This window comes from Sander lucioperca, chromosome 7, assembly GCF_008315115.2.
Source record: "Sander lucioperca isolate FBNREF2018 chromosome 7, SLUC_FBN_1.2, whole genome shotgun sequence".
In the NCBI taxonomy this organism is placed as follows: Eukaryota; Metazoa; Chordata; class Actinopteri; order Perciformes; family Percidae; genus Sander; species Sander lucioperca.
The window spans coordinates 28,448,254-28,461,062 of NC_050179.1; the positions used below are offsets into that span (position 1 = coordinate 28,448,254).

The 12,809-nt window shown below is 42.2% G+C and overlaps 1 protein-coding gene across 1 annotated transcript in view; it reads left to right on the plus strand.

Moving 5' to 3' along the window:
* LOC118495442 (UPF0606 protein KIAA1549L-like) overlaps positions 1–12,809 on the plus strand; it is a 96,907-nt gene that overhangs the window by 52,804 nt on the left and 31,294 nt on the right. Inside the window, exons 2-4 of the mRNA XM_036003205.1 lie at positions 5,227–5,937; positions 9,066–9,884; positions 10,498–10,613. Coding sequence (XP_035859098.1) covers positions 5,227–5,937; positions 9,066–9,884; positions 10,498–10,613 — 1,646 coding nt within the window. The remainder of the gene's footprint in view (positions 1–5,226; positions 5,938–9,065; positions 9,885–10,497; positions 10,614–12,809) is intronic.

Below are 12,809 nucleotides of genomic sequence, written 5' to 3' on the forward strand. Positions count from 1 at the left end.
TGTCCGTGCAACTGACACAAGTCCACAGCGGTCCGCTGTGTGTATGTATGAGGCCATCACCACCGCATCCATCTGTGAGGTTGTCAGCTTTGTGTCTGCCACGAAGCTTAAAAAGCTCTCAAAAATTTGCTTTGGCTGCTTCTCGCTTGCCATGATTGCTCTGCTACCAGCCTCTGTCACGTCCCGTGTGGAGCTTGTGACCGCGCAGCTGAGAAGGCAGTGTCGCTGTCAAATCTGTCCCTGGGAAAAGTAACGTTGCGCCGAATTGAAAAAGGAACTACGTTTTGTTACCAAATTTTCAGTAGTTACTTTGTACTTACACCCAACACTGCTCAGGACATGCAACTCAGAATTGGGACTGTCCCGGTCAAACCGGGACATCTGGTCACCCTATATAATGATCCCATCTGATTGATCAGATCACAAGTGGACAGCTCTGAGTATGTGTGTTCCCACCTGGCAGTAGATGCAAATAACAGACCAGATCAGTTTATATAAGCACACATAACATATAATTAAATATTGTTCATGAAAAAAAAAAAATTAAGCAGGTGTCCTGAAAACAGTATAGTGTGGTAGTGCAGAGCAAGTGATATTTTTAGAATCAGGTGAAATCATAGTTTTGCCTAATCACTTTTACAGTCTAACCTAAAATTATGAAGAGAGGCTTTAGAGTGTGTGTGTGTGTGTGTGTGTGTGTGTGTGTGTGTGTGTGTGTGTGTGTGTGTGTGTGTGTGTGTGTATGTGTGTTGCAGACTGTTGACAGCACGTGGAGGGGGAAAAAACATTTAAAAATTGTGGCTGCTATAGACTCAGTGCTTATTCAGAACAAATTCTTTGTACAACCACAGGATTTGAGACCAATCCGCGCAGAAACCCTTTACACTACATTCATTGTAGAACACAACTTGCCATTAGCTGCTGCAGACCATGCCGGACCACTGTTTAAGAAGATGTTTCTTGATAGTGGGATAGCCAAACGGTATGGCTGTGGCAGAACTAAGACTGCTGCCATAGTAAAAACACTGGCCTGGCATGATGATGAGTGCATTACAGAAGCAATCAAGCACTCTCCATACAGCCTTGCTACAGATGGGAGCACAGGTCGGCGGATGATGCTGTCAATATGGGACTGCAATACATCCTGCACCACCTCGACTCCCCAGGGACGTATGCCAGGATCCTGTTTGTGGACTTCAGCTCGGCGTTCAACACCATCATCCCTGAACTCCTACATCCGAAGCTCACCCAGTTCTCAGTGCCTGCCTCTACCTGTCAGTGGATCATCAGCTTCCTGATTGACATGCAGCAGCATGTCAGACTGGGGAGCATCTCATCCAAAACCCGGTCCATCAGCACTGGCGCCCCACAGGGGTGTGTCCTCTCCCCGCTGCTCTTCTCCCTCTACACCAATGACTGCACTTCAAAGAACCCGTCTGTAAAACTCCTGAAGTTTGCAGATGACACAACCGTCATTGGTTTGATCCAGGATGGTGATGAGTCTGCTTACAGACAGGAGGTGGAACAGCTGGTCCAATGGTGCAGTCAGAACCACCTGGAGTTAAATCCCAAGAAGACTGTGGAGATGACAGTGGACTTTAGGAGAAGTCCCCCCCCCACTCCCCCCCTCACCATCCTGAATGACATAGTGTCCACTGTGGATTCCTTTAAGTTCCTGGTTTCAACCATTTCACAGAACCTAAAATGGTCTCCCCACATTGACTCTGTCCAGAAAAAGGCCCAGCAGAGGTTATTCTTCCTGCGACAGCTTTCTTCCCCAAGCAGTCACTCTGTCGAACGCTCAGAAATAGCCCCCCCACCCACCGTTACACTGAACAAAGTCAATCAACACTGTTCTGCTCATCTACCTCATGTATATTTTCAACCTACGATTACAATATTGTTATTAATATTTCACCATTGCACTGAACTGCCTTGCACTATATTTATATTCAAATCTTAAATCTCAGACCATACTGATATTGCACTATTCCTTCCCTCTCTTCAATTGTTATTGTATATTTTTTGTAAATCTCTAAATTCTATTGTATTGTGATACTGTATACTTAACAGTATTTTTTATATTTCTCACTGTCCTTTCTGTTTTTACTCTTATATGTTAAGTATGTGTTGTACTTTGCGAGTCAAATTCCTTGTTTGTTTGCGCAAACCTGGCCAATAAAGCTGATTCTGATGAGGAACTCAAGATAGAAAGATTTGGGTCTCATGCCCAATTGAGGGCATGAGACCCAAATCTTTATCCAAAGCCAGGGTAACTTAGAGCTGAAGCCATTCTATAGCGATGTGAGGAAGTTATTTTCATCTGCAGCTGACTACATGCTTTCCAAATTTCCATTTGGGGATGAGCTGCTTATGCATGCTGTTGTTGCTGACATAGAGAAGAGGCAATCAGTGAAATTCTGTTCTGTTGACTTCTTCATCAGCCGCTTTTCTTCCATTTTGCCGGACAGTGTAACAGTGGATCAGGTAGAGGATGAGTTCAGGATGTATCAAACCACCAGCTTTGATTCCAGCATTCTTAGGAAACGTATTGATGAGGCCTGGAGAGACATCGGCCTGTGAAAGGTGAGAATGGCTGCTAAGGGGACTATCTGCCACATGGAGGGCTTCAGCGACAGGCTTCTCAGGAAGGCCAAAACAGCTACCTATTGGCCCGGACACACAGAGCCGATAATCGGCCATTGGACAGTCTGGCGAGGTCAGTGACTCGAGTCTGTTCGGTGTGTTCCGTGCCATCGTCCGTCCGAGGGGCCGTCGTCCTTCATTTTGGCCGATTTGACATATATAATCGGCAGGGCGGGCACTGCCGGCAGTCAGACTCAAATGACCCATCTGATTGGTAGAGTGCTAACCTGGAAACGGGGCGCGGAATGAGCGTGGCTAAAGTCTCTCAAAATCAGTGAACTATTTTAGTACAATATGAGATCGTATTCTGAACAAGCCGCCATGACAGTCTGTCTTTGAATTTCCGGAGAAACAAGACCCACGTGACGGGTTCGTCCAATCAGATGCCGGCAAAACAGTCTAGAGCAGCTGCCGCTGCCACAAGTGCCACTGCCACAAGTGATGAATCTCAACAGTAAAATATGTTTATTTAGAAAGGACATGGCACAGCTTCAGTGATTTTAGCTTTCTTTCAATAGTTTGCCAGTTGTCAATGTTCAAAAGGACATATTTTGTTCTGTGATTTTTAGTTATTTATATGATGTTGAAGGTCTATTAAGGTCTATGAAGGTCTCTGATAAGGGTCATAAACCTTTTGGGATTTTCACTTCCCTTTTGTCAGATGTCCAAGTTGAAGTGAATGTTCTATGATGTGAATATACTGTATGTCTTTTCATTAAAAATGTTCTTGCTTCCTTCATAGTGGATTTATATGATGAATAACTGAATATGGTGGTGAGTGGGGAAATAACTGTCTTAGGACCAGGTGAAGTGATTGGTAAGCATGTGAACTAAACGATACACTATACTGATGCCCAACCAGCCAAAATGACATCAAAGACAGTGGTGATGGCACATTTTTTCCACGTGCATGCCGCCGTGTTCATGAACCAGAACTTCGACAATAAATCAGTGAGTTGCTACTCAAAAACGTTTTTCAAGGTTGGCAGGTATGAAATAAACACGTACATCATTTCCGTTTGCATATAGGGTGGTTGTGTGTGAGCGTGTGTTTATAAATGTCAGTTGTACTCTCACATAATTCATACATTATGTACAGAAGAGAGCACATCGAGCACCAAGAAAAATGGTTTAGAAGGCTGTGGTGCCTGCGTGTGAGCTTTTATATGTTTGCCCCTCCCCTGTGTATCATGTGATGCAAACCACCCCTGCGAGAACCATATTTTCCCTCTCTCAGAGTGCGGGAACCATATTTTCCCTCCCTCAGAGTGCGGGAACAATATTTTCCCTCCCTTACAGAACATGGGTGCGTGTGTGTGTGTGTGTGTGTGGGGTGGGGGGAGGGCAATTGAAGATTGTGAAATTGCAACAACCTGCATGTGAAAGTGACCTCAATATCAGCCAAAACAATCTCAGCAAATTTGTGTAAAATGTTCATATTTTCTATGTTTTATACAGCTAAAACAGCCTGGGGTCAAATTGACCCCAAGGAACACCGATTTGTACAAAATCCATAAAGGACATTGAAAATATATCATCATGTTAATTTTATGTTTACCCAGTTGTCCCCATTAACTTAGGAAAAGTAATTCAATATGAAGCAAAAAAAAATGAAGTCAAGCACTTTTTTAGAGATGTTAAACATTGAATGGGCTCAAATTGACCCCAAGGATAACAGGAGGGTTAAAGGGTAATTTTGATTTTTTTCAACCTGGACCCCATTTCCCCATGCATTTGTGTCTAATAGACTGATTAGACTGATGGGACCAAAAATCTTTTAAATTGGTAATGAGCGAGAAAGCAGTGATAGGCCGGTGTAAACCGAGCTGCAATGCAACCTAATGGGGCAATTGGGGGGGGCAATTTTCGATTTTTGTCCACTAAAAGTGATTGTTTTTGCCACTGACAGGCTCAGATTATTATTAAAAGTGTCAATCTCACGAGGGGACTTCTTATACGAAGACAGCGGTGTGAAGAGTGGAACGTGAGTTGGGAAAAAGTTTCGGGAGTGTGTTGTTTTGGAGTAGGCTACAGAAATTATAGGTTTGTGTTATTACCTAAAATATTTTCAGTGCCGTGGGTCAATATTTCAATTATTTTGACGATGTGGATGAATTTGATGGCCACCATTCATTTGAGCCAGAGTATAGGCTACGGATGAAGAGCAGAAGAGGGGAGAGAGAGAGAGAGAGAGAGAGAGAGAGAGAGAGAGAGAGAGAGAGAGAGAGAGAGAGGCAGCAGCTGCAGAGTGTTTTGTGCGGTCAATAGGCTATAATATATATATATATATATATATATATATATATATATATATTTCGTCACTGTGTTCTAGCTCAATACTGGACCAATTGCAAAGATTTTTGGTCACATCAGTCTATTAGACTCAAATGCATGGGGAAATGAGGTTGAAAAAAACGAAATTACCCTTTAATACCAGGTTGAAAAGGGGTCAAAGACTACTCACAATGTTTCTGCTACCCAGAACTCTTAATTAAAAACTATTTCATTTGATTTTTAAAACTATTGCTTTTATTTTATCCACTTCTTCCTCCATCACCCAATCCCTTATGTTTCCTACAGCTGACGCAGGTCACCATGAGTCAATGAGACGGGCTGTCTTGCCTTTGGACCCCACAGTGCCCTCCAACATCTCAGCCATCCCCAGGACTGGAGACAGAGCTGGGGCAAACGACAAAGTTGCTCGACCTGGACCTGGACATAGAGCCAGACCCAGAGCTGAACCCAGAGCCTGGCCTGAGGGTAAAGTGTTTGCTGAAATAGAAGCAGGAATCCATGCCCGGACAGTTGATGAAGTCCTTGCTGAGACTGGAATTATGACGGGAACCGGTACCTGGGCTGAACTAAGGGCTGAATTGAGTCCAGTGGATGGAGAGGTGGATGACCTGCCAAGCATGCCCAAGGACCCAGCTGCCTGGATGGGGCAGCAGAGGCTGCAGGCGCATGAAGAGAGCCAAAGAGAGCAGGCAACCATCTCATCAGTCCCCACCATACTGGCAGAGAGAGCGGAGCTGCAGGCACCAGCGTTGAAAAAACCTTTAGGACTGCTGTCTAAAGCTGCTTGGACCACCAAAAGCTCCTCTTCATCGTCATCCAAGGCCTCCTCCTCATCCTCCTCCTCATCTACAACAAAAGCATCCTCTTTGCCTTCTTCCTCCTCTTCCTCCTCCTCTCTAGCTAGTAAAAGAGACAGTCAGACAGCAAGATCAGACAACGTCTCTCTGAATGTTGTCAACAGCAACTCCTCCAACAGCAATAGCAGCTCAAGTTTGGGTATGGTGCCTGGTTGTTCTCTGTCATTTAAACATATTTCAGCTTTGACTTTTCACATTGTAATTAATCATTCAGTAAACCCCTCCCCCAAACACCAATCACAGCTTAGCAACCATAACTATGCACAGCAGGCCTGTCAAGCTCTGATTTCTCCACATGCCGAAACAATGTGCATGTGGCTTTCATTAGAGCTATACTCTAAACTGAAAGAGTTTGAAGGGCCCTGTCTTTTTCTTAGCCTTTCTAAACCCCAAAAGACAAGAGCAAAAGTGTTTAGCATCTTATCATTCCCAGCTAATTAGGTTAATACTTACAGTATTAACCTAGTGTTACTTCCAAAGACAAAGAGCATAGTTTCATAAAGATCATCATTTCCATGTCCTCTACGTCAGTGGTTCTCAACCTGGGGGTCGGGACGCCAGATGGTTGGGGAGAAAAAAAATGAAATAACATTATAGAGGAATATGGGGAATGGTTTTTACATTACTGTGTGAGTTTGGTACAGTTCATGTGTTATATATTTAGAGCTTCATTCGTAAATCAGGAGGTCCTGGAACACAGAAAGGGGTCTGAAGGCGGGTCAGGGGAAGAGAAAAAGACACAAACGCATCAAAAATCCACAGAGCCTGGGGCACTTGGACAAGGCTGGGTCTCGATGGTGTTTTAAGCCCCCAACGTTGACTTCAAGGCAGCGCTGCGACCGTCGACTTTAGGCACCTAACCCTAACCTTAACCCTATACTAACCCTAGGTGGGTAGTGGGGGGGTCGCGAAAACAAACCTCATTATTCTGGGGGTCGCAACTCGAAAAGGTTGAGAACCACTGCTCTACATGAATCATCAATTGGTGAGGATATTGACTTTTGGACATGTAGCTTTAACCTCAGTCTATTAGCGCCATACAGGGGCGATTCTAGGATCAAACCTTTAGGGGGGCTCAGCCCCTAATGAGAATGTGACACGGATATAGTGCCTGCCAAATCAGTAATTCCATTAGCCGATAATCTCTGAGCTAGCTACTGAACAACAACGTCAGCTAACGTTTTTTGACACTATTAACACTATGATGGAACTAAACCTGACAGTCACAGTAATAACAACCAATTTGACACAATGTTCTCACATTCAGCAATTTTAGTTGCTTACGTTTCAATTTGGGTTCTAATCTATGCCATGAAATTACCAACTTCTTTTCTGGGGACTACCAACATTAAACTTCACAACCGCACTCCTGCTTTAGCCCCCCCCTAAAAAGGGTCTAAAATCGCCCATGGCACCATATCATGAATGTAGCCATCAAGTGCATATTTAAGACCCTCTTACCGGTTCTCGTTTAAAACAAGTCAGCAGGAAAGACTTAAAAGTCAGCTGGCAGGCAGTGTAGTAGCCAACCAATTTGACAGCTGTCATATAGAAATGAGAACCCTGCATTTGTTTCAGAAATTGCATCTAATTTTGATGGTAAAACAGTCAACATCTTTGTTAACTGAATATATTCCATGTGAGAAAGGAAACCTCGACAGTAAATAAAGGGGTGGGGCATAGCGAGCAGTAAGTAGTTTTGTTCAAGCTTCAGGTTTTTTGGCTATTGAATCTTCAGCACACCTTCACACAATGACATTTATTAAAATAATAATCTTCATTAATCTTCGTCAATCTTCATCGTTAATAACCGTTGTCGTCACAATATAAATTTCAGCATTGCTACCATTATAGCCACCTAAACAACCATCATCTTCAACATCCCATTGCCAAAATATTCACCTTAATCATATTGTCATCATTATCATTGTCATTATCATTATCATAACCATCATCATCATCATCATCATCATCATCATCATCATCATCTTTGTCCTCTTCGTCATCCTCACCACCATGTCCTGTCCCATTCTACTACCTCCATGTCTCCCCACTTCCTGGTACAACATCATCACAATAACAATGACATCATCAGCAAGGTAATTCCTCCATAAATAGTTATGCTTCCGACACAAGAATTAACAGCTAATATCCCATTGTCCAGTATTTCTTATCACATAGATTCATAACACCGTCACAATACAACACATCCTCAAGTGGTGATGTGAGGATACAGGGAATGTGGATTTCTAAATTTGAAAGGATTGATTGCCTTCCTCTTGTTCTCATTGACATGCGTCTGATTTTCATCTAGAGTTGATTTAGATGGAATAAATGAACCACTGGCATTAAAATGCTTCTCTGGTTTACACATTCAAATTGGATTTCTATTTCCTATGAAAAATGTAATAGGCTGCGCACTTCATCTTATGTATTTAAAATGGACAATGGATGAGAGGATCTTTGAATGCAAGCGTTTTTTCTCCAAATATAATAAAAATTTTAAAGTTCCATGTCAAAGCCAGGTGTAGAGGGGAACAGGTTAAAGGGGTTTATTAAATTCAGGCAATATAGCATATGGTGTATATATATATATGTATATATATATATATATATGCTATTGTACCATCCTCATTGTTATACCCCTAACTGAGCACTTTTGTGACATCTTATAGTCTCATGTTATATATGTTGAAGGATAAGGTTGGCAATATATAATTTTGTTATTGTCAACAAATGCCATGAAAAGACCAAAAACAACAATGTGTAAGACCGACTCTAAATATTTTCAGACTTTTTCTACCCTGCCTGTGGCTCTCAACCCCAAGAACATTAGTTCTTACTGAAAAGTTGTATTTTTTAAACTCTTCTCTAACGTTAAATAGTATTTATGGCAGCAGGACGGTGTGGGGGATTGACTCAAAACTAATTACAGTGTGTGTGTGTGTGTGTGTGTGTGTGTGTGTGTGTGTGTGTGTGTGTGTGTGTGTGTGTGTGTGTGTGTGTGTGTTTTTTAATGGTAATAAAGGAACATGTCACCCAGTGCAACAGTGTGGCAGATTGCTTTTTTTATTTTTGTTTATAGTATTGGACAACAGTGTAACCATATGACAGTGGAATAAGCTATATCAGGCTTCACATATGGTACTTGTTATTAGGATAAATTCATTGTTGGTTTAGGTCTTTTCAAGGGATTGGTTGACAACTTTAGAATATCACTAGATATATTTTAATGTCATTGATTTCCAAATGTTTTTCTCCCTGCAGAAGAGTCAGTGAGCAGCCTGCCAGCCTGGGATCTTCCCACTGTCCCCGAGTCACTCCTGTCCACAGTGGGCGACCACGACGTCACACTTCCTGCCAACATCACCAGCCCTTTCTCCACCCATCAATGGAACACCACCATGCCCGTGCGCACCAGAAACACCTCACAGCACACAACCACTTTAACCACCACCATAAACACATCTCTATCACCCACCACCTCAACTTTACCACTATTCACCACAGCAAGAGCACGAACACCATCAGGATCCACTACTGTTTCTCACACCACAAGCCAGGACACTGTGACCAATGACAGCCTTCTGCTGACTACAGTAACCGCAAGAACGCCCTTAATGACCACTCTTACTGTGACCACCGCTGAGATGATGACACAGGCGGTGACCACTGGGAGCGCTGTAACAGTATCACCAAATACCACAGCTGCTACCACCACACAGCAAACAACAAGCCCCAAACTGACCACAGTGGCTACAACTCAGCCTACAACCACCACTACAACCACACTTGCCACTACTACCACCACTACTATGGCCCCCCCTACCACCACCACCACTACTCCTCCCCAAACCACCATCACCACCACTACTCCTCCCCCAACCACTACGACAACTACTACACCTGCAACTACCACTACTACTACCACTACAACAACAACAACAACAACAAAGGTACCTGCCACCACTCTGTTCATCCCGATGACGTCACCTCCCATCACGACCACTGAACCTCCGTCCAGTACAAGCGCAGAGGAAAGTCCTCTACCATGCAACCTGACCGAGAAGTACTGGGTCAGAACAGGTACGAGACTAAACATCATCATTAGGATAAACATGAAGTAAACAAATTTGAAAAAAGAATGTTGTATTTCTCAAAAAATATTCAAATTGGAATAATTTTAGATGTGTGGAACAGAGAGTAGAAAGAGTTAAGATGGAAGGCTAAAACATCAGGTGATTCTCCAAAAAAAAACACTTTACTGTTACTTCAGTACTGCATGTCCCTTATCAAATAACCTTCAATGTACTAAACATTATGTAAAGGCAAGCTTTTGCCCCTTTTCTGGAACAATTATTAGAAAGTATTGATGAATACAGGTAAAATGCCATTTTCAGAAGCACAGGAACAATGTACCTAATCTGTCCAAGATGTAATTACATGCACACAAATTAATTAAAACTTGCATGAAAGCAAGGGCAGATTTTCCTCGAGCATAAACACTTAAATTAATAAGAAGCTGTAGACTGTATCCTTTGATTACATTTACCAGAGATGGATACTACAGTAGTAAGGCCTTTACTGTGGTTGGCAGCAGCTGGGGGGGGGGGCGTGGAAGATCTGTCACAGAATATTAACAAGCCAAATATAAACACATTGTGCACAGTCAATGAGCACCGATTGTTTTCCTTTACAGTTCTGTCCATTGAGCTGCGTAGGAACCGGCTGGATCTGATCCTGAAACAGAACCTCTCTAAAGGACTGAGCCATGCCCTGCAGAGAGCCCTGAATGACTCCACAGCCTATGCACAGGTAGGTGTGTCTTACAGGTTCAGGGGATTCATGGGCTAGTAAATACAGGTCAGTGGCTTGTAAACACAGGTTAGGGGCTAGTAAATACTGGTCATTGGCTACTAAACACAGGTCAGTGGCTAGTAAACAGGGGCTCATAGGCAGTTAGTTTTGTATGAAAGTATAGAGTTGTCTCATCAGAAGTAAAACACTGCAGTACCGAACATTTGCAGATGTAAAATGGTTTTCAGAGCTTTAGCTTGCTTTGCTTATACTGTAGTACACACATTTTACCTTAGCATTTAATACCTTTACTACCAACTCCAACAGGTCAATACACTCTTGATGTAAATTAGATGACCACAAGTGTGGTCATCTTCATTATACTGAGTAAAAGTGCTTTCCTACTAGATCATCTAATCTTTACATTTTAATTTTGCCACAGTGTTGCTCTTCATGTGGTCATTCTTGAGTGTGTCATCACTTTACACTACTTTTACAGTATTCATAATTTTCTCCTCCTGCTCATTCATCTCACAAGGACTGTGAATGGTGCTAGAGAAGACCAGGGAGAGGTGACTAATGCAGACAGCATTCAAGTCTGAATAGAAATAACCTGTTGAGTAGTCAGGCAGTGTTTGATCAGAGAAGTTATCACACGCACGCACGCACGCACGCACGCACGCACGCACGCGCGTGCGCGCGCGCACACACACACACACACACACACACACACACACACACACACACACACACACACACACATTTAGTAATGGAAAATAAATCCAGAATAATGTAGCGATGATGAAGCAAAAAACCAAGTAATCAACTAAGTATCTGTGGACACTCATAAGAGGGATTGCACTGATGAGTTGAAAAGAAGCGTGACATAGAATGCATTGTGTATAGTTTCCCTAGAACAGGATCTTATTGTCTTAAGGAAGGATGATCATAGCTCTCTGGGCCTGTGGGCCTAGTTGATGGACAAATCTAAAAATTGATGACAAGGTCAAGTCACAGAGAACAAACAACAAAGGCTGATTAACACTTTAAATACCTAAAGACGTTAAGTGATTTACGACTAGGCTATAGCTAGGAGGCCCTGACATTCGGCGTTTCCGAAGACTCAGATGTAAGATACTGAGACCCACAGAATAAAACAAAATTTGCCATTCAAATGTACATTCATTTATATGCTATGTTTAACTAACCATGCTGTGCTTTGTGTAACTAACCATCCACAAGTACGGTAGTAATGTAAAACCATAGAATAGTGTACTATGAATTGTTGTACGTATATTTAGTTGACTGTGATATATGTCTATCTCAAACAGAAATTCCCGTGCACAATAGTGTTCACACCTCAATTTACTATTCATTAACCTCTTATATCCTCTTATTTTAAATATATATTTTTGATCTGTTTAGTATAGTATTACACATTTTCATTTGCTGTTTAAACCATTCCAAAGATGGACTAATTTAACTGTGATAGCCTAAATATTTGCTTTTGCATTTGTTCTAAATCTTTATTCTGTGACCATAGAAATTATTATATATATTATATATAGACATTTATTTTATCAACAGCCCACTAAGAAGGCGAAATCTCTTTCATCCATTGAATGTGTTTGATCGGTCAGCAGGGGACAGTTTAAGAATCAAAGACATTGGAGAAAGGCATTTGTAGTAAACTTTATTCAATACGTTATGAAAAAGATTTCAACATTGAAACCTAGAACACCACACCCCTTTTTCAGAAGAAGTGGAAAGAATCTTCTCTTTTGTGCGGGACCATCATAGCTAAACTCTGATCTGTCCTGAGGAGCAGTGCTTAATTTGTAAAGTGGAAGGTCCCGGAACGCAGAGGGGGGTGGATCCGGCGACTCAAAACGGGGGTTGGAGGTAACGGAACAAAAAAAAAATGATACTGCCTACCTAAACAACGCTGTGAGTACATCAGGGCAATGTTTGTTTTTTTTTATTTCAAAACATGCACTGCATCGGTGCTAAATGTAAACAAAACAAAAATACACTGCAACAATCGTTTTCACAAGCAGCAATTATCCATCGGACTATTAAATTAACCAAAAACCCCACCGTGGTCTCCACATTCTTGATCGGCAGAAATGTTTTTTGCTTGTTTTGGATCCGATTGGCCAGCGTATTTGAAAAAGTTAAGCAAACTTTGTTGTCTTTTTGACATTTTTCCCCTGG